Here is a 23,159-nt window from a genome sequence, read left to right on the forward strand (position 1 = left end):
AAATACAATGGGGAAAAAAATACACAATTCAAATTTAATTAAAATTGTTTAATTTACATGGGTAATTAGCGAGGAAAATTCAAAAAAGTAATTAAATATATAATCAAAGTATTGTAGTTCTGGTCTGTAAACAAAAACAGATGACAAGTAAACACAACACCCAGTAAGGTTTGAATCACCAGGCGGAGTTGCTGCCCTTGAGCTGGTTGACACTGGCTGGACGAACTAAGGGAGACAACTCAGCGAATTTCTGTTTTGATGAAAAAAAAAGTTTAAAGTTTCAAGCCAAAGGTTATATTTTAAAAAGTTACAAGCCAAATTTTATACTTTAAAAAAGTTTTAAGTGAAGGTTTATATTTTTACCTTATTAAGTAAACTTAACCCTCTAGCCCTAAGCCTCAACTTTTATCCCTGACAACTAAACTTAACCCCTGCCCTGACAGCGATGGCAGAAGGAAAAAGTCTGGCAAGTGAGCTGGCAGAGTTTTATTAATTTAATATTTTGATTGACAGCAGTCACGTGCTGGACAAATGGAGCGGAAGTGGGGGGGGGGGGGGTGATTTTATTCACGTCTTTAGTAGGACTTGACCTAGGCAATAGACCTAAGACTTAACCTAGACAATAGACCTAGGACTTGACCTAGGCAATAGACCTAAGACTTGACCTAGGCAATAGACCTAGGACTTGACCTAGGCAATAGAACTAGGACTTGACCTAGGCAATAGAACTAGGACTTGACCTAGGCAATAGAACTAGGACTTGACCTAGGCAATAGACCTAGGACTTGACCTAGGCAATAGAACTAGGACTTGACCTAGGCAATAGACCTAGGACTTGACCTAGGCAATAGACCTAGGACTTGACCTAGGCAATAGAACTAGGACTTGACCTAGGAAATAGAACTAGGACTTGACCTAGGCAATAGACCTAAGACTTAACCTAGACAATAGACCTAGGACTTGACCTAGGCAATAGACCTAAGACTTGACCTAGGCAATAGACCTAGGACTTGACCTAGGCAATAGAACTAGGACTTGACCTAGGCAATAGACCTAGGACTTGACCTAGGCAATAGAACTAGGACTTGACCTAGGAAATAGAACTAGGACTTGACCTAGGCAATAGAACTAGGACTTGACCTAGGCAATAGAACTAGGACTTGACCTAGGCAATAGAACTAGGACTTGACCTAGGCAATAGAACTAGGACTTGACCTAGGCAATAGAACTAGGACTTGACCTAGGCAATAGAACTAGGACTTGACCTAGGCAATAGAACCCCCGACTTACCATATAGCTCTATAATTACCCCCCCCCCCCCCCCGACTTACCATAAAGCTCTATAATCACCCCCCGACTTACCATAAAGCTCTACAATCCCCCCGACTTACCATAAAGGTCTATAATCCCCCCCCCCGACTTACCATAAAGCTCTATAATTACCCCCCCCCCCCCCCGACTTACGATAAAGCTCTATAATCACACACACACCCCCACCCCACCCCCCGACTTACCATAAAGCTCTATCTTAAACATCGTCCGTCCCAGGTGGTTCATCCCCACACACTCGTACTCCCCGTAGTCCCGGGTCACCACCTGTAGGACGGTGAGGGAGGAGACGGAGGCGAACCTCCCCTCTGTCGACACGTCAAGTTTGTACTTGTGACTGTCAGCCACCCTGTGGACAGGTTGTACAAATTAACTAATTAGTACTAATTACTGGCTCTGTAAACAACTTACTAATATAAGTGTTGAAGTAACTGAATGGAACAACATGATTTTGACTTAAATACTGACTGATAGATCTAATACGAGCATGTTTTATTGAGGAAATGATGTTTTTACTTTCTCGTATATACGAAGTATAGAGAAAGTATTGTAATCGTGCAAAAAAAAAATCGAGATTTTTACAAATCTCGACGTTTTACATCTCACTGATACGGAAAAACATAATTTTGCAATCTTGTCCGTATGTCTGTGTGTCTGTCTGTGTGTGTGTGTGTGTCCGTGTGTAAACACGATAACTTCAGTACCGGTACAGCTAGGTTGATGAAATTTCATATATAAGTATTTTATCAAAATCGTAGATCCGTATCAACTTTTGAGCGATTTCCGATAACCGGAAGTGGTACTTTTCCTACTTTGGAATTTTCAAAAGCCTATAACTTGAGTACTATTTCAGATAGATAAATGAAATTTCACATGTAAGTAAAAGATCTAATTCTCTACCTTCTGTTAAATTTTAAGTCATTTCCGTTTTTTTTTTTTTTTTTTTTTTTTTTACATATGATCCACATGATGTACAACGTCCTATGGGTTTACTACGTGGTATACTTGTACACGAGTCATAGATGGTAAACTGGTGTGTGTGTTATACATGGTATAAAGGTGCCTGGGTGTTCTACAAGACTTACTCTAACTGGTTTCTAAACCACCGGATACTTGGCCTAGGGTCGCCCACAGCTGTGCACCGAAGCGTGACCGGATGACCACGAATCTGACCCACACGTGACTGGGAGTACACCCTGGGGGAAGCTGTGGAGAGGAGGATGAGCTTGTCACGTGATCATGATGTAACGTTGGAGACGTGACACACATTGAATGACGACACTAACGTTGATTACGTTGTTAATTAATGAGTTCCTACCTGGGCCATGCGGCACAAAAGTTGTGGTTATAGCTGATTTTAAATTAATGAGTTCCTACCTGGGCCATGTGGCACAAAAGTTGTGGTTATAGCTGATGTTAAATTAATGAGTTCCTACCTGGGCCATGTGGCACAAAAGTTGTGGTTATAGCTGATGTTAAATGAATGAGTCCCTACCTGGCCCATGTGGCACAAAAGTTGTGGTTATAGCTGATGTTAAATTAATGAGTCCCTACCTGGGCCATGTGGCACAAAAGTTGTGGTTATAGCTGATGTTAAATTAATGAATTCCTACCTGGGCCATGCGGCACAAAAGTTGTGGTTATAGCTGATGTTAAATTAATGAGTTCCTACCTGGGCCATGCGGCACAAAAGTTGTGGTTATAGCTGATGTTAAATGAATGAGTTCCTACCTGGGCCATGTGGCACAAAAGTTGTGGTTATAGCTGATGTTAAATTAATGAGTCCCTACCTGGCCCATGTGGCACAAAAGTTGTGGTTATAGCTGATGTTAAATTAATGAGTTCCTACCTGGGCCATGTGGCACAAAAGTTGTGGTTATAGCTGATGTTAAATTAATGAGTCCCTACCTGGCCCATGTGGCACAAAAGTTGTGGTTATAGCTGATGTTAAATGAATGAGTCCCTACCTGGCCCATGTGGCACAAAAGTTGTGGTTATAGCTGATGTTAAAGTAATGAGTTCCTACCTGGTCCATGTGGCACAAAAGTTGTGGTTATAGCTGATTGTTACGGGCCAGTTGTAGGTTAGTTTAGAATAGGTTAGAATAGTCTAGAACTAGGGGAGAGAGCGTGTGTGAGTGGAGTTCACCCTACTGTGTAGTTACCCTTGTGTGTTTATGTCTTGTAATCCCAAGGTCGAATGCGGGTATAAAAGGGCGAGTGAACGATTGTGGGGGGCAGACAGCGAGTTAGTAGCGGTTAGGACGAGGGCTGTTCTGGTACGCTTGAATGCAGTGAGAGACGAATAAAAGGAGTGAAGTTATACACGAAGTGTTGTTGATGATTTGAAACGAACCCAGAACGTAACAACTGGTGGCCAGTATGAATCAAGTAGAAGCATAAACTTGATGCTGTCCTGTCGTTTGCCTGATGCTGTCCTATCGTTTGCCTGATGCTGTCCTGTCGTTTGCCTGATGCTGTCCTGATGTTTGCCGGTTGCTGTCCTGATGTTTGCCGGTTGCTGTCCTGATGTTTGCCGGTTGCTGTCTTGATGTTTGCCGGTTGCTGTCCTGATGTTTGCCGGTTGCTGTCCTGATGTTTGCCGGTTGCTGTCCTGATGTTTGCCGGTTGCTGTCCTTATGTTTGACGGTTGCTGTCCTGATGTTTGCCGGTTGCTGTCCTGATGTTTGCCGGTTGCTGTCCTGATGTTTGCCGCTTGCTTTCTGATGTTTGCCGGTTGCTGTCCTGATGTTTGCCGGTTGCTGTCCTGATGTTTGCCGGTTGCTGTCCTGATGTTTGCCGGTTGCTGTCCTGATGTTTGCCGGTTGCTGTCCTGATGTTTGCCGGTTGCTGTCCTGATGTTTGCCGGTTGCTGTCCTGACGTTTGTTGGATGCTGTGGGGATGCAGTTAGCCCGACGCTATAGCTGTTTGACAGAGTATGTAACAACATCGACTGTGAGTTGCAAAATTTTGATGTAGAATGGTTGAGATATAGGTAGGAGTCGTAAACCAGTGTAGCCATAGAGCGCAGGTTGACTCAAATTTTTTGTGATGTAGAATGGTTGAGATATAGGTAGGAGTCGTAAACCAGTGTAGCCATAGAGCGCACAGGGTAGACTCAAATTTTTGTGATGTAGAATGGTTGAGATATGAGTAGGAGTCGTAAACCAGTGTAGCCATAGAGCGCAGGTTGACTCAAATTTTTTTGTGATGTAGAATGGTTGAGATATGGGTAGGAGTCATAAACCAGTGTAGCCAAAGAGCGCAGGTTGACTCAAATTTTTTGTGATGTAGAATGGTTGAGATATAGGTAGGAGTCGTAAACCAGTGTAGCCATAGAGCGCACAGGGTAGACTCAAATTTTTGTGATGTAGAATGGTTGAGATATGAGTAGGAGTCGTAAACCAGTGTAGCCATAGAGCGCAGGTTGACTCAAATTTTTTGTGTGATGTAGAATGGTTGAGATATGGGTAGGAGTCATAAACCAGTGCAGCCAGAGAGCGCACAGGGTAGACTCACATTTTTGTGATGTGGAATGGTTGAGATATGGGTAGGAGTCATAAACCAGTGCAGCCATAGAGCGCACAGGGTAGACTCACATTTTTGATGTGGAATGGTTGAGATATGGGTAGGAGTCATAAACCAGTGCAGCCATAGAGCGCACAGGGTAGACTCACATTTTTGTGATGTGGAATGGTTGAGATATAGGTAGGAGTCATAAACCAATGTAGCCAGAGAGCGCACAGGGTAGACTCAAAAAAAATGTGGTCTGGAAAGTTCTTAGATTCGGTACCATGCAACTGGGTGTGTATGATTTTGTTTGTTTGTTAGTTACACGGATGATTTGTGCTAGCTCGAAATTGTAGCAGTTCTGTATGTTGTCATTATGTATTTCATTGTATATACAATCTGTCATATACATTCTTCGGAATGTATATTTTTAACTTGTCTACTAGTGTATGTGTATGAAAGGCTTTGTGTTTTTTTTTTAGCTAGGATTTGTTAGTCAGTATTTGTAGTTATTACTACAAATACTTAGGTGGGGGGTAGTGTTACGGCCCAGTTGTAGGTTAGTTTAGAATAGGTTAGAATAGTCTAGAACTAGGGGAGAGAGCGTGTGTGAGTGGAGTTCACCCTACTGTGTAGTTACCCTTGTGTGTTTATGTCTTGTAATCCCAAGGTCGAATGCGGGTATAAAAGGGCGAGTGAACGATTGTGGGGGGCAGACAGCGAGTTAGTAGCGGTTAGGACGAGGGCTGTTCTGGTACGCTTGAATGCAGTGAGACGAATAAAAGGAGTGAAGTTATACACGAAGTGTTGTTGATGATTTGAAACGAACCCAGAACGTAACACTGATGTTAAATGAATGAGTCCCTACCTGGCCCATGTGGCACAAAAGTTGTGGTTATAGCTGATGTTAAATGAATGAGTCCCTACCTGGGCCATGTAACACAAAAGTTGTGGTTATAGCTGATGTTAAATTAATGAGTCCCTACCTGGCCCATGCGGCACAAAAGTTGTGGTTATAGCTGATGTCGTCGTCTCTGGCACTGTACAAAGAAAAAATAAATTCCCCATTAAACATTTGTCTGAGACTGCGGCTTTTAAAGTTTACACACCCCAGCTCCCCTTTAGAAAAAAAAATGCGCCCCCACCCCTTCCCTGTTAATTCATATATAAATATATTTTACCCAAATTAAATAGTTATGATATAATATTAAACGTTATAAGTGAACATCAAAAGAACAGGCCCTCAGTAGTTTCTCGAGGCTTCAAGTAATGAGCACCTTCCTGGTAGACCCCACTCACTAAGCTTAGACTACTAACGCTGCATGCTCGTGCAGTGTTTCTTTCAGGCATTTTATCAAGGGAGGTGGCGGACGTAAATCTCCATGGGAGGGGGAGAGACACTGGTTAAAGAATGTATTTTCTGTGTAAATTATTTTTTCAATATCGTTTGAGGAGGGAGGGGGTCTTCCACGAAGAGATGCCTGAAAGAAACTCTGCGCCCGTGTCTTTAGACCCCACTCACTTTTGACCACTAGAACTGTCTTGCCTTGACCTTTAGGCGTCTGACCGTTGTCTCCCACACACACGTAGTCCCCTGCCTGCTCGGGGGTGACGGACTGGAGGGTGACGCTGGAGCCTGTCCCGATCACTGGGGGGAGAGGCAAGATGCTGGCTCAGGTGGTGTCGCTCATTTAACGGGTGTGTGCGTGAGTTGTGTATGTTTGGGTGTTTGTGCGTGAGTTGTGTATGTTTGGGTGTTTGTGCGTGAGTTGTGTATGTTTGGGTGTTTGTGCGTGAGTTGTGTATGTTTGGGTGTTTGTGTGTGAGTTGTGTATGTTTGGGTGTTTGTGTGTGAGTTGTGTATGTTTGGGTGTTTGTGTGTGAGTTGTGTATGTTTGGGTGTTTGTGTGTGAGTTGTGTATGTTTGGGTGTTTGTGTGTGAGTTGTGTATGTTTGGGTGTTTGTGTGTGAGTTGTGTATGTTTGGGTGTTTGTGTGTGAGTTGTGTATGTTTGGGTGTTTGTGTGTGAGTTGTGTATGTTTGGGTGTTTGTGTGTGTGCGTGAGAGAGAGTGCGTGTGTGTGTGCATGCGTGAGAGTATAAGTTTGTGTGCGTGCATGCGTGAGTGTGTGTGTTTGTGTGTGTGCATGCGTGAGTTTGTAAGTTTGTATGTTTGTGTGTGTATGCATGCGTGTGAGAGAGTGTGCATACGTGACTCTGTGTGTTTGTGTGTATGTGCATGCGTGAATTTTGTGTGCGCTTTTTGTAAGTGTGTTTGTGAATGTGGGGGGAGTAACATAGTAACACAATACTTCATTGGTCATCTAGGGAGGATAGCTAAGTAACGCGAATTGTGATTGGTCAGCTTACAGTCTTTGCCTTTCCCGTCACTGGCTTTCTTGTACCACGTGACCTCGGCCGGCGGGTTGGAGGCAAAGTTGCAGGTCAAGGTGACCGTCTCTCCCGCCAAAACCATGGCTCGCTTCTGGTAGTGGCTGTCTTGTAGCAATACAGGGGAAGATTTGACTGGGGCTGTGGACGGCCAAAACTTTAACACAGGGGAAGATTTGACTGGGGCTGTGGACGGCCAAAACTTTAACACAGGGGAAGATTTGACTGGGGCTGTGGACGGCCAAAACTTTAACACAGGGGAAGATTTGACTGGGGCTGTGGACGGCCAAAACTTTAACACAGGGGAAGATTTGACTGGGGCTGTGGACGGCCAAAACTTGGAGTTTAGGACAAAACATTTTTTACTCTTATTGCTTCGTGTTTACTAATTACTTTAATATGCAAGGCATGATTAATCGAAAATAAAATGCTTCAATTGTATAATTTAAAAAAAAATGGCAGTTTATCTACTTAACTAAAAGTCTAAGCCAGGGGTCGGCAACCTTTTGAAGCGGAAGAGCCAAAAGTTACAATTTTCAAAATTTCCCTGGTTTTAAAGAGCCACTAACATTTTTTTTATTTCAAATATTTTTTTTTTATTAAGATTATTAGTATTTGTTCAAGGAGCTGGAGAGACGCATCTTGATATCAAAAGAGCCGCATGCGGCTCGCGAGCCGCAGGTTGCCGACCCCTGGTCTAAGCCATTAGGTTTGGGTTTAAGATTGTGTTTGGATACTTGGGTTAGTGTTAGGTTTATGTTATCGTTAATCCTATTGGCTAAACTAGCCAGTAGATTATCTTCAAACGATATGGCTAAGTCCCAAGTAGATGCCTCTTGTTCATCTTAACAAACGGTATATTGACTGAACTGAACCAAATTCCCAAGTAGATGTCCAATTTTCATCTTATACAATAATATATTGACTGAACTGAACCCAAGCCTACACCTAGCATATGAAAAAACAATGTATCTCACGATGTAATCGCCCCAAGAAAGAAACACCTAACTGACTGGATGCCACCAGAGGCGTAGCGACCCTTCCCGGCGCCCGGGGACATACTTTCAATTTGGCGCCCCCTTGGGAGCAAATTTTCGATTTGCACCCCCCCCTCGAACTTTTTATTTGCACCCCCCCCTCAAACTTTCAATTTGGCGCCCCCCCTAAGGTCGGCGCCCGGGGACATATGTCCCCCCCCCCTCGCTACGCTACTGGATGCCACCAAACTACCTGAATTGATGACCTCCACTGATCGGGTCAATACGGGGTCAGAGTTCACCATGCACGTGTAGATGCCGAAGTCATCTGACCGGATGTTCTTGATCCGAAGGCTCCACTCTGGTGCTCTGTCGTGGACGATTGAAAACCTGGAGTCGCCGAGGTAATTTTTTTTCCTGATGCTGATGATTTCATCCTTGTTGCTCTTCCAGAGAACCTGCGGGAATGGGACACATTAGAGCAGGGACTGATACTTTTGTGAGGGACTGATACTTTTGTGAGGGACTGATACTTTTGTGAGGGACTGATACTTTTGTGAGGGACTGATACTTTTGTGAGGGACTGATACTTTTGTGAGGGACTGATACTTTTGTGAGGGACTGATACTTTTGTGGGGGACTGATACTTTTGTGGGGGACTGATACTTTTGTGAGGAACTGATACTTTTGTGAGGGACTGATACTTTTGTGGGGGACTGATACTTTTGTGGGGGACTGATACTTTTGTGAGGGACTGATACTTTTGTGAGGGACTGATACTTTTGTGAGGGACTGGATACTTTTGTAAAGGACTGATAGTTTTGTGAGGGACTGATACTTTTGTGAGGAACTGATACTTTTGTGAGGGACTGATACTTTTGTGAGGGACTGATACTTTTGTGAGGGACTGATACTTTTGTGAGGGACTGATACTTTTGTGAGGGACTGATACTTTGGTGAGGGACTGATACTTTTGTGAGGGACTGATACTTTTGTGAGGGACTGATACTTTTGTGAGGGACTGATACTTTTGTGAGGGACTGATACTTTTGTGAGGGACTGATACTTTTGTGAGGGACTGATACTTTTGTGTGGGACTGATACTTTTGTGAGGGACTGATACTTTTGTGAGGGACTGATACTTTTGTGTGGGACTGATACTTTTGTGACATTAGGAAAGTGAAAGATTTTACAATGTTTATTGTTCAAGTTTTTCGACTCTGCTTTTGATAACGAAATAACGATTTACCAACCTCTTGAGCACTAACACAACTTTAAAAAAAAACAGCTTTAGACACGAAGATTGTATTAGGATCTAATTACTGATTTAATTGTAACTTAATAATAGACAGTACAGAAGTTATTTAAAATTTATATAAAAACAATTAGAACTTGATAAGATCAGCTCTTAAATAAAATTTAAAAACAATAAAGGTAAAACTATATCGCCGGATCATCAATATCGACAATTGAAACATTGTCTACGAGAAAACGAAAAACCTCATCTACAAACACAACACGCCAATGGATGCATTGTTTGGATAGGTTTATAATTTGACTGACCACGCTGACCAACACACTGTACACACTGACCAACACACACGACACACTGACCAACACACACGACACACTGACCAACACACACGACACACTGACCAACATACACGACACACTGACCAACATACACGACACAGTGACCAACACACTACACGCTGACCAACACACTGGACACACTGACCAACACACTGACCAACACACTGACCAACACACTGACCAATACACTGACCAACACATTCACCAACACACTGACCAGCACACTGACCAACACACTGGATACACTGACCAACACACTGACCAACACACTGACCAACACACTGACAAACACACTGACCAACATATTGACCAACACACTCGACACACTGACCAACACACTGACCAACACACTGGACCAAATGACCTTGACTCACAATTTTATTCCCTATGTTAGCCACGTGACACGGGAGGATGACCGTGGAGCCAGAGCTGGACTCGATGGTGCTGTTGGTGGGTAGCAGATAGGTGCCCGAAGTTCCTGCAACAGAAAAGTTGGATCAGATATGTGCCGAAGTTCCTGCAACAGAAATATGTTAGAAGTTACTGGAACAGAAAAATTGTATATGTGCCCGAAGTTCCTGGAACAAAAACCTTGGATTAGATATGCGCCCGAAGTTCCTGCAACAGAAAAGTTGGAGATATATGCACGAAGTTCCTGCAACATAAAATTTAGATCATATATGTGCCCGAAGTTCTTTGAACAAAAACGTTGGATTAATAAATGTGCCCGAATTCTTGGAATAGAACAAATAAATTATGATATTAAAAAAATTCCGTGAGAAATTTATTTATTACAGAGTAGTTGACACCATTACCGTGCCATGTACCTGTTTGAGTCTAGGTCAACTCACCTGACTGGAAGTTGATAGACAGCACCTGTGCTATGTACACCTGGCCGGTCAGGCGGCACTGGTAGGCACCTGCGTCACGGGTCTGCAGGTTTTTGATGGTCAGCGTGTACGACTTGCCGCTCCTGCCAATCTTGTACCTTGACACAGGTGAGAACTTGGTGTTCCCCACGGAGATGGGGTAAGCGTCGGACATCTTGCTCCAGATTACCTGTACAAGCCAGAGGTAACCACGTGAGTGACACAAGTCAGAGGTAACCACGTGAGTGACACAAGCCAGAGGTAACCACGTGAGTGACACAAGCCAGAGGTAACCACGTGAGTGACACAAGCCAGAGGTAACCACGTGAGTGAACTCACCACAAGCCAGAGGTAACCACGTGAGTGACACAAGCCAGAGGTAACCACGTGAGTGACACAAGCCAGAGGTAACCACGTGAGTGAACTCACCACAAGCCAGAGGTAACCACGTGAGTGAACTCACCACAAGCCAGAGGTAACCACGTGAGTGAACTCACCACAAACCAGAGGTAACCACGTGAGTGACACAAGCCAGAGGTAACCACGTGAGTGACACAAGCCAGAGGTAACCATGTGAGTGAACTCACCACAAGCCAGAGGTAACCACGTGAGTGACACAAGCCAGAGGTAACCACGTGAGTGACACAAGCTAGAGGTAACCACGTGAGTGAACTCACCACAAACCAGAGGTAACCACGTGAGTGACACAAGCCAGAGGTAACCACGTGAGTGACACAAGCCAGAGGTAAGCAGGTGAGTTAACTCACCACAAGCCAGAGGTAACCACGTGAGTGACACAAGCCAGAGGTAACCACGTGAGTGACACAAGCCAGAGGTAACCACGTGAGTGACACAAGCCAGAGGTAACCACGTGAGTGAACCCACCACAAGCCAGAGGTAACCACGTGAGTGAACTCACCACAAGCCAGAGGTAACCACGTGAGTGAACTCACCACAAACCAGAGGTAACCACGTGAGTGACACAAGCCAGAGGTAACCACGTGAGTGACACAAGCCAGAGGTAACCACGTGAGTGAACCCACCACAAACCAGAGGTAACCACGTGAGTGACACAAGCCAGAGGTAACCACGTGAGTGACACAAGCCAGAGGTAACCATGTGAGTGAACTCACCACAAACCAGAGGTAACCACGTGAGTTAACTCACCACAAGCCAGAGGTAACCACGTGAGTGACACAAGCCAGAGGTAACCACGTAAGTGAACTCACCACAAACCAGAGGTAACCACGTGAGTGACACAAACCAGAGGTAACCACGTGAGTGACACAAGCCAGAGGTAACCACGTGAGTGACACAAGCCAGAGGTAACCATGTGAGTGAACTCACCACAAGCCAGAGGTAACCACGTGAGTGAACTCACCACAAACCAGAGGTAACCACGTGAGTTAACTCACCACAAGCCAGAGGTAACCACGTGAGTGACACAAGCCAGAGGTAACCACGTGAGTGACACAAGCCAGAGGTAACCATGTGAGTGAACTCACCACAAGCCAGAGGTAACCACGTGAGTGAACTCACCACAAACCAGAGGTAACCACGTGAGTGACACAAGCCAGAGGTAACCACGTGAGTGAACTCACCACAAGCCAGAGGTAACCACGTGAGTGACACAAACCAGAGGTAACCACGTGAGTGAACTCACCACAAGCCAGAGGTAACCACGTGAGTGAACCCACCACAAACCAGAGGTAACCACGTGAGTGAACCCACCACAAACCAGAGGTAACCACGTGAGTGACACAAACCAGAGGTAACCACGTGAGTGAACTCACCACAAACCAGAGGTAACCACGTGAGTGACACAAGTCAGAGGTAACCACGTGAGTGACACAAGCCAGAGGTAACCACGTGAGTGACACAAGCCAGAAGGTAACCACGTGAGTGACACAAGCCAGAGGTAACCACGTGAGTGACACAAGCCAGAGGTAACCACGTGAGTGACACAAGCCAGAGGTAACCACGTGAGTGAACTCACCACAAACCAGAGGTAACCACGTGAGTTAACTCACCACAAGCCAGAGGTAACCACGTGAGTGACACAAGCCAGAGGTAACCACGTGAGTGACACAAGCCAGAGGTAACCACGTGAGTGACACAAGCCAGAGGTAACCACGTGAGTGACACAAGCCAGAGGTAACCACGTGAGTGAACTCACCACAAGCCAGAGGTAACCACGTGAGTGAACTCACCACAAACCAGAGGTAACCACGTGAGTGACACAAGCCAGAGGTAACCACGTGAGTGACACAAGCCAGAGGTAACCACGTGAGTGACACAAGCCAGAGGTAACCACGTGAGTGAACCCACCACAAACCAGAGGTAACCACGTGAGTGACACAAACCAGAGGTAACCACGTGAGTGAACTCACCACAAACCAGAGGTAACCACGTGAGTGAACTCACCACAAACCAGAGGTAACCACGTGAGTGACACAAGTCAGAGGTAACCACGTGAGTGATACAAGCCAGAGGTAACCACGTGAGTGACACAAGCCAGAAGGTAACCACGTGAGTGACACAAGCCAGAGGTAACCACGTGAGTGACACAAGCCAGAGGTAACCACGTGAGTGACACAAGCCAGAAGGTAACCACGTGAGTGACACAAGCCAGAGGTAACCACGTGAGTGACACAAGCCAGAAGGTAACCACGTGAGTGACACAAGCCAGAGGTAACCACGTGAGTGACACAAGCCAGAGGTAACCACGTGAGTGACACAAGCCAGAGGTAACCACGTGAGTGAACTCACCACAAACCAGAGGTAACCACGTGAGTTAACTCACCACAAGCCAGAGGTAACCACGTGAGTGACACAAGCCAGAGGTAACCACGTGAGTGAACCCACCACAAGCCAGAGGTAACCACGTGAGTGACACAAGCCAGAGGTAACCACGTGAGTGAACTCACCACAAACCAGAGGTAACCACGTGAGTTAACTCACCACAAGCCAGAGGTAACCACGTGAGTGACACAAGCCAGAGGTAACCACGTGAGTGACACAAGCCAGAGGTAACCACGTGAGTGACACAAGCCAGAGGTAACCACGTGAGTGACACAAGCCAGAGGTAACCACGTGAGTGAACTCACCACCAACTGCTCACGATATGCCTATGGTTAGATAAAGGATGGAGTGAGCAAGTACAGGCCGGCAATTACGTGAGCCGGTTGCTGCGTAGTGCCGGCAATTACGTGAGCCGGTTGCTGCGTGGAATTCCGGATGAAAAGGGCCGGTAAAAAATTTAGAGATAAGAAAAAAATAGGCACTTAATGGAAAGACAGGGGCAGATAATTCACGGCACGCTTTTGGGCTGGGCATGGGATTTAGAGTTGTCTGGCCTTTTTTATACTTGGATACAACACATAAGTAGCATATAGAGAACTAACATCACATAGAGAACTAACATCACATAGAGAACTAACATCACATAGAGAACTAACATCACATAGAGAACTAACATCACATAGAGAACTAACATCACATAGAGAACTAACATCACATAGAGAACTAACATCACATAGAGAACTAACATTACATAGAGAACTAACATCACACAGAGAACTAACATCACATAGAGAACTAACATCACATAGAGAACTAACATTAGAGAACTAACATCACATAGGGAACTAACATCACATAGGGAACTAACATCACATAGAGAACTAACATCACATACAGAACTAACATCACATACAGAACTAACATCACAAAGCACTGACTGTGATGTTTTATCCTAGCGATGCTATGATACTGAACACGTGACATAACAAGGAATGTTTCCGTTGCCTAGCAACCACGGGATGTATGTGGCAGGCAACATGTTAAATATTAACCAGAGCATCGTGTGGGACGTTAATATCGATCTAGCGAAACTTTAACGGTAACATCACACATCAGACCATAAGACATCTGACATCTAGCATCATGTATCTAACATTTGACAGCAGGCATCAGCTATTAAACATCTGACATCTGACATCAATATCTAACATCTGGCAGTTAGACCAACGTCAAGATTGTTTCACATAATGAATACGACGACAAGATTGTTTCACATAATGAATACGACGACAAGATTGTTTCACATAATGAATACGACGACAAGATTGTTTCACATAATGAATACGACGACAAGATTGTTTCACATAATGAATACGACGGCAAGATTGTTTCACATAATGAATACGACGAACATATTTTTTTAACAGACGACTAACACATTTATTTGACAGACGACCAACGGATTACTTGACTGTCCAGCGACTAAGGTTGGATATAGAGTATAGAGCGAGTGCTCAAATCGATACTTAGATTTCTTTAATCAGGCAGGATCAGACAAACTTTAATGACGTGTGGTTGTGGTTGTGGCAGGATCAGACAAACTTTAATGACGTGTGGTTGTGGTTGTGGCAGGATCAGACAAACTTTAATGACGTGTGGTTGTGGTTGTGGCAGGATCAGACAAACTTTAATGACGTGTGGTTGTGCTTGTGGCAGGATCAGACAAACTTTAATGACGTGTGGTTGTGGTTGTGACAGGATCAGACAAACTTTAATGACGTGTGGTTGTGCTTGTGGCAGGATCAGACAAACTTTAATGACGTGTGGTTGTGGTTGTGACAGGATCAGACAAACTTTAATGACGTGTGGTTGTGCTTGTGGCAGGATCAGACAAACTTTAATGACGTGTGGGTGTGGTTGTGGCAGGATCAGACAAACTTTAATGACGTGTGGTTGTGGTTGTGACAGGATCAGACAAACTTTAATGACGTGTGGTTGTGGTTGTGGCAGGATCAGACAAACTTTAATGACGTGTGGTTGTGGTTGTGACAGGATCAGACAAACTTTAATGACGTGTGGTTGTGCTTGTGGCAGGATCAGACAAACTTTAATGACGTGTGGTTGTGGTTGTGGCAGGATCAGACAAACTTTAATGACGTGTGGTTGTGGTTGTGACAGATCTAGAATCTACTGTGGCTTCAATGGGAGGACCTTGTGGGTTTAAAGATCAGAGACTAGGTGGGTGTGGGGTGGTGCGGGAGTTAGTTGATAGCAGCGCGAGAGTTGGGCGAGAGTTGGATGAGAGTTGGACGAGAGTTGGACAAGAGTTGGGCCAGAGTTGGACGAGAGGAGGGCGAGAGTTGGGCGAGAGTTGGGCGAGAGGTGGGCGAGAGGTGGGCGAGAGGTGGGCGAGAGGAGGGCGAGAGTTAGACGAGAGTTAAACGAGAGTTGTGCGAGAGTTGGGCTAGAGTCGGACGAGAGTTGGGCGAGAGTCGGGCGAGAGTTAGACGAGAGTTAAAAGAGAGTCGGACGAGAGTTGGACGAGAGTTGGTCGAGAGTTGGGCGAGAGTCGGACGAGAGTTGGGCGAGAGTTAGACGAGAGTTGGGCGAGAGTTGTGCTAGAGTTGGGCGAGAGTTGTGCGAGAGTTGGACGAGAGTTGGACGAGAGTTGGGCGAGAGTTGGGAGAGAGTTGAGCGAGAGTTGGGCGAGAGTTGGGCGAGAGTTGGGCGAGAGGTGGGCGAGAGTTGGGCGAGAGGTGGGCGAGAGCAGGCTGAGAATATGGAGACAGCTGTGAGATGTTTGAAGAAGATTATTAGTAGCCCGACACAAATATTGAGAGAGAGAGAAAGCATGAGATCTAAACTGAGAGAAAAAGAGAGATAGAGGGAGAAATATATACATCAAGAAAGAAAACGAGAAGGAAAAAGAAAATTAAATTGATAGAGAAAAGGAAGCAGAATGGCGAGCGAAGAGAAAAGACTCAAGAAAAAAGGAAGCCAGGGAAACCTTATATTGTGACAAGACAGATAAAAAAATAGATTTTTATAAATGCTTCACTGACATTCACTGTCATCAACAAACTGAGACAACATAAATACAATCTAATTGTTGCTGCATGATAAAAAAAACAACGCTAGTCTCCACGTTGCTCAACATGTCCCTGATGCAGAAATCAATGCAGATTTTACGTCAACATTATACACTGGAAACTTTTGTGCGTGAATGTTTCAACAATTGGTAGAGTCTAGAGATCAACTATAGCACTAGCCCTAAACCATATCCTATCTTTGATCTAATCAGTTATACTTGATTGTAAATCATCGATAGAAAGCAGAGCTTCTTTAAGGTACCCCCCCCCCCCCACCCCTATAGCAAGTCCCGTCATTCTTGTAGCAAGTTCCATCAGTTGTGCGACCCCCCTCCCCCCCCTGAATGTTTTAAGTGCCCCTCCCCCCAAACAAATATCTGAAAGAAACCCTGGTAGATGGGTTAACAACTTCTAACTTGCCACGTAAATTTGAGAACCTTTAAGGTTAAACTGCGCATGGAGCAGATGAAGTAGAGTTCATCATTTTATTCCACATCTATCTATGACAAGAAAGTGAGGTCAAATCTATACCGAGCCGAATTTACCCAACTCAATCCAGGTACCCAACAGAGCTGAGTGGACTCAGGCACAACAAATATTCCCAAGCCGTGAAGCTAACACAGGACTTTCGGATTAGTCTTTGTGCACTTGACTACCATCATATTGTTCCCTTTTTTTTAAAACGTTGCACGTGGATCACGTGATAACCGTGGACTCACGCGACGGGTGCCAATGTCATCCACCGTGCACGTGATGACGGCGGTCTTGTCCTGTATCTGGTGCGTCATACGGATCCCATTGTCCGCGGTCTGTGACGTCACACCTGATGATGGAAAGGACACGAGTGAAATATTGATGGAATAAAAGCATGATGGTAGGTGTGGGGTCTAAAATATGATGGTAGGTGTGAGGTCTAAAAACATGATGGGTATGGTCTAAAACATGATGGTAGGTGTGAGGTCTAAAAACATGATGGTAGGTGTGAGGTCTAATAATATGATGGTAGGTGTGAGGTCTAACAATATGATGGGATGTATAAGGGTATGATAATATAGAGATTATGAGAATTGTATCTATCTCTTATGCCTGTTAATTATTTGGACGAGTCAATTATCTTTTCAAATTTACCGATCGCCAACGCCGTTTCTATCTAAATGTTTTTTTAATAAATGTCTGTCTTATTTCGGCACCTCGATAAACAAAAAGCGTCCGTCTACACGTCTGTCTGATGTCTGCATGTCTTCCTCTTGTCTGTCTACACGTCTCTCGCGTTCTACAAAAAAAATTTTAAGCAATAAAATTAAAACCCGCGTTTTTAGCACATTTCGCATACAAAGCTTCGCGGCCTTATTTATTGTTTTCTTTTATAATATTAAAACCAAAATGTGTTTTAATTTTTATGAACTTGTACACGTAGATCTAGGCCGTCCGTAATGACGTCACGCCATTTAAACCAATTTTAACTCCATCGCCTACCACGGTCACACAAGAAAGACCCAATAAAATAAGATCAGCGTTCCTGCCCGTCTTCATCGCGTTAAAACACTGCTAGTAGTAGGCCTACTACTGCTAGTGAACGTCTTAAGTCTCCCCCACACCTCACCCTAGCACAACTGGACACGTCTGACCAACGGAAGTAGCCCTGAAACATCTGGTATGTCAACACCCCCCCCCCCCCAACCTCCCAGTTTGAGAATCACTAAAGTGCTTTAACTGACTCGATAATGTTTCGCAACAACAACAAACAGCATCGAGTGACGGACAAATTGCTTTCAATTATTCCAGCATCAGAATTGTATTTTTAGTACCCACTTGACTTAACCACAGCAGCTTTCTAAAGCTCGTGCCTCACACGTGATATAGCGCTGACATTTGATTGGTTGTTGAAGATTGTAGCAAATTAACAGAAAATATGAAGTCGTGTAGTCTATGCTTTGAAAAATGACACAAAAGCCACTCATCGTTAACAAGCTAATTATCTTAACAGCTTCTCGAACGATCTTTTGAAAACACGTTTTCTTTTGCCCGCATTAACAAAAATATCACTGTATTGTGGGCACTGTGGGTATATGTGTGTGTGTTGGGGGGGGGTACACTGTGCTGTGGCTTGTTAGTTTGTGTATATGAAAGACAACAGCGGCTGTAAAAGTGTTGCACATAAACAGTCTATAGACATTCTATGTGGGGGGTAGGGGTGATCAACATTTGACAATTAGAACTACTAAACTGTCATAAATTTAGTTCTATATATTTAGAAAGACACATACAAGCAGTACACACAGACATAAAAACAGACATACAAACACACAGACATACAAATACAGCCATGCAAACACACAGACAAACAAATACAGACAAACAAACACAGACATAGAAAGCTACAAATATAGAAAAACACGAATACAGATGTACAAACAGAGACATACAAATAAAGTCATGCAAACAAACATACAGAGACATAAAAACACATATACAAACAGAGGCATACAAACACAGACACAAACGCATAAAAGCACACAGACCCACAAACACGGACCCACAAACACAGACACACTAGTTCCAAACATAAACATACAAACTCTTACCTTGATATGGCAGTAACACAGGTCCAACGAGCGCCAATAGAAAAAGCTGTTTCATCACCATCTTGGGATACGTGTCCATCTCTAAACCTTCTGACCACTGGTCCAGCACGCGTGTAGCTGTGAACACGTGTGTAGCTGTGAGCACGCGTGGTGTGTAGCGTTAAGACGCGCTGTGTTGGGACACCATCTCAAGTCTCACACAAAAAAAGTGATCCGTTTATCAGAGGATAAACTGTCCGGCCACTAACCAACCACTGACCGGGTTGTCAACGCTAGCCAACCCTGCCCGTAGTCCCGGGATGTTTACACAAGGTTGACTCAGGTATTTCAGGACCTTGATCTAACGATTGGACGTAATTTTCAAATTCTTGAGACGTCAGTACTTCCAACTCGCTCTGAGAGATAATAAAAAAAAATGTAAACAAAAGTTCATGTAGGTCAAAGATGGCCGAGTTAGTACACTAAGGAGATTAGCTCACGTCATAGGGTTAAGGAGATTAGCTCACGTCATAGGGATTATCTGAAGTCGTAGACAAAGTTAGGGAAGATAATTACAAACATTACAGACAGACTTTCGTTACAAGTTAAGATGGGGATCTTATTTTGGCTGATCCATGATCTGAAACACAGACTTAGGATACGTGTAAAATGTTACACACATTTGAAGAAATATCAAATATACAGACATCTTGATATACGTCCTAGAAGAAATGCGATCTCAAAAATGTGTTGCTACGCACATCTAAAATGTGCCACTACGCTCATCTCAGAATGAATACAAGACATTACATACATATCAATACAAATGTCACTACGCACGCACACCTATCTAATTGTAATGTAAGTACTATACATTACTGCTACACATATAAAATATATCTGGGAAAGTGTGGGCCCGCACATTAATGTAATGTGCCACAACGCACAACTCTTAATGTGTGTAACAACGCACATTTCTCTAAGATATATCACTAAAATTGTCTGTAATAATGTGTCACGACGCACAAGTATATGTTACACGGCACATTTCTCACACAAATGTAACTACGCACAACTTTCCTACAGCCTGTATTGCCCTATATCACAACAGTAACTACGCACAAATTTCCTTCAGCCTGTATTGCCCTGTATCACAACAGTAACTACGCACAAATTTCCTTCAGCCTGTATTGCCCTATATCACAACAGTAACTACGCACAAATTTCCTTCAGCCTGTATTGCCCTATATCACAACAGTAACTACGCACAACTTTCCTACAGCCTGTATTGCCCTATATCACAACAGTAACTACGCACAACTTTCCTACAGCCTGTATTGCCCTATATCACAACAGTAACTACGCACAAATTTCCTTCAGCCTGTATTGCCCTATATCACAACAGTAACTACGCACAACTTTCCTACAGCCTGTATTGCCCTATATCACAAGAGTAACTACGCACAACTTTCCTACAGCCTGTATTGCCCTATATCACAACAGTAACTACGCACAAATTTCCTTCAGCCTGTATTGCCCTATATCACAACAGTAACTACGCACAACTTTCCTTCAGCCTATATTGCCCTGTATCACAACTGTAACTACGCACACATTTCCTTCAGCCTGTATCTCGATGGCCCGGCTTGTAGATAGAAAAAGATCGACGTTAATGAACTCAACTTAATTCTAGCTGACATGAGAAGACTGGTCACGAAATGTCACGGGGGGGGGGGGGGGGGGGGGGGGTGAAGGGGCATCATTCGTGGTGGTAATAATCAGGTCATGAGATAGTGTGGCATTATGTAACGTCATTTAGTACAGTTTGCTGTGATGCAGCTCAATGTGACGTCGTGTATGACGGGGTACCATGATTTAGCACGCTAAAAGGTCTTTTGGTTTGACATCACGTGTCTCGGGGTAATTTTAAGTAGCGCTGTATAAGGTCATGTGACGTCATGTAGCACGGCGTGACCTGCTACACACTTGACATAAATCCCTGAGTTATGACACATCAGACACCATTCATCATTGGTGGTTTTTCCCACTCTGACACAAACTTTCTTCCTCCATTGCCGTGATTGCCTAAATTACGTCTACACATCTTCCCGTATGCCTAGCTGTAATTTACGACTATATATTATAGGAGCCGTAAATTGTCTGGGCCGCCTGCTAATGAGAGCTGTAATGAGCCAGCTTTAACTGCTAGCTGTGGTGAGAGCTGGCCCAACTAAAGCTGACCCCAGCTCCAGACGGAAAGCCGGTATAATCTGGGCAGCTTAGACCATCAGCTGTGGTAGTGGCTCACTGAACTTTGACCTTTGGGGGTTATCATTAGTAGCCAAACTCAAATCCGAAGTTGGCCGGCTATTCGTAACGCATAATCCAGTTGACCGATTGTTGGTTATACAAAATCCAAAGCTGGTCATTTGTTGGCCATATAAAATCAAAGGATGTCCATTTGTTGGTAACAAAAAAAATCTATATTTGGCCAACTATTGATTGCGAAATAATCCAATCTGTCAATGTGTTGATCTGACAAAAATAATTCCAGGAATTATGGCCCGCAGGAGACATCAAAACATTTCCGTTTAGCGCTTGTACTCTGAGGGTGTTAGATCACATCAAAGAAAACAATTCATAGCACGATGTAAACAAATCTTCGGCCGTGGACAGGTAAGAATACATGAAGAGTAGAAAATATAAAGAATTCGGCTACACACTAGGGACACATTGAGGCACACACCTGAACTAAAACACACCACCAGAGATTAAATAAGCATCTCATATCTTGCACTAATATTAGACCATATACATAATAAAACATACAGAATAGAACACATAATAGAACACACATAATAGAACACACATAATAGAATACACATGATAAAACACAATAAAACACACGTACTGCAACACATAATAGAACATACTTAATAGAACACATAAAAGAACACACAGAATAGAACACAGACTGAGCACAGCGCATTAAAATATCTACTTCTAGATCCAAACCTTCGGGTATCCAAAGCAATCAAGGCTCCAATCGGCCCCCATAATACATCGGTGTAATTAGGCCTCTTTAATCTAATGAACTAAGCCTCCACACCTACAAATGCAAGCACTGTTTGATTACTGGTAGTGCTACACAGTTTTCGCTTTGCATAACATATGAAATGGTGAACACACCACCAACACATGAAATAATGAACACACACCATCAACACATACAGTAAAGAACACACACCATCAACACATGAAATAAACACATATTTCAACAAATCAAATAATATCCAATTAGTATGAAAAGCTGCGCAATTACGACAATGATCTAACGCAGTATATTTAAGTTGAATTATCACTCGGATTGCTAATCACAATACAACATACATACATTATGATAATCCAACTTGTATCATGATACTTGTATCACGAATATCCCGAGGCTTTTAACATGGATAAACATCACTCACCGGATTGAATAAGTCCGATAATTCAGTCAACAAGTCGAGGGAATTATCTCCCTTGGTCTATAAATACACCGTCGGTAGTTTCTACGAGAACGAGTCGGAGATGCGCACTAATGCGGCTCATTAGGCGAGACCGGCGCGAGCTAATGCACGGCTTGTGAAGCTCACTGGAGTGTGTATGACGAAAGTGTGTGTGGGTAAGTGCCGGATCCTGGAGTACGTGGGGCGGGGAGGAGAGCTCACCAAGACACTATGTCAACACGTACATTAGGCTGGATCGAGTGGGGGCGGGGCAAGGGGGGGGGGGGGTTGAATGCGCCATAGTGTCGGACAAAAGTGAATGTTATACATTTGTTAAGTGGGCGAAAGAAAAGGGGTGTTGAGGGGCGGGGTGGAGGCGGTGTTACTGAATGTGTGGAGGGTGAGGGGGTGGTGTAAAAGTCATTTTGACTAACTCTTATTCTATTACTGCTGGTAGATTTAGGATTTGGGTAAATGTTAGGTTTTTGTAGAAATTGGTGGATTTTTGTTTTCTAATTAGTTGCGATGTAGATGGTGCAAAGGCG

At 44.0% G+C, this 23,159-nt stretch overlaps 1 protein-coding gene across 1 annotated transcript; it reads right to left on the minus strand.

Annotated features, from left to right (window-relative positions):
- Positions 1 to 33: 33 nt before the first annotated feature.
- LOC131943781 (hemicentin-1) lies at positions 34 to 22,779 on the minus strand. The gene is made up of 14 exons (XM_059304059.1): positions 22,518 to 22,779; positions 19,145 to 19,539; positions 17,279 to 17,382; positions 10,651 to 10,858; positions 10,350 to 10,377; positions 10,309 to 10,316; positions 10,174 to 10,277; positions 8,460 to 8,664; positions 7,209 to 7,370; positions 6,362 to 6,487; positions 5,826 to 5,879; positions 2,415 to 2,535; positions 1,515 to 1,678; positions 34 to 250 (listed from the first exon to the last, which is right to left on the minus strand). The coding sequence occupies exons 2-14, from the start codon at positions 19,221 to 19,223 to the stop codon at positions 240 to 242; spliced, it is 1,374 nt and encodes a 457-aa protein (XP_059160042.1). The 5' UTR covers positions 19,224 to 19,539; positions 22,518 to 22,779; the 3' UTR covers positions 34 to 239.
- Positions 22,780 to 23,159: the final 380 nt, after the last annotated feature.

Source organism: Physella acuta, unplaced genomic scaffold, assembly GCF_028476545.2.
Source record: "Physella acuta isolate Inbredline_101_S28 unplaced genomic scaffold, ASM2847654v3 ptg000466l, whole genome shotgun sequence".
NCBI classification, from domain to species: domain Eukaryota; kingdom Metazoa; phylum Mollusca; class Gastropoda; family Physidae; genus Physella; species Physella acuta.

What these genes read in the sequence shown, in the direction of transcription:
- LOC131943781 (XM_059304059.1), bottom strand. Translation starts at nt 19,223, where the DNA reads ATGGACACGTATCCCAAGATGGTGATGAAACAGCTTTTTCTATTGGCG. An exon ending in GTCTATCAACTTCCAGTCAG is followed by an intron (nt 10,378 to 10,650) that starts GTGAGTTGACCT and finishes TTTTTGTTCCAG; the next exon opens with GAACTTCGGGCACATATACA. An exon ending in AGTGGAGGTCATCAATTCAG is followed by an intron (nt 7,371 to 8,459) that starts GTAGTTTGGTGG and finishes GGCCGTCCACAG; the next exon opens with CCCCAGTCAAATCTTCCCCT.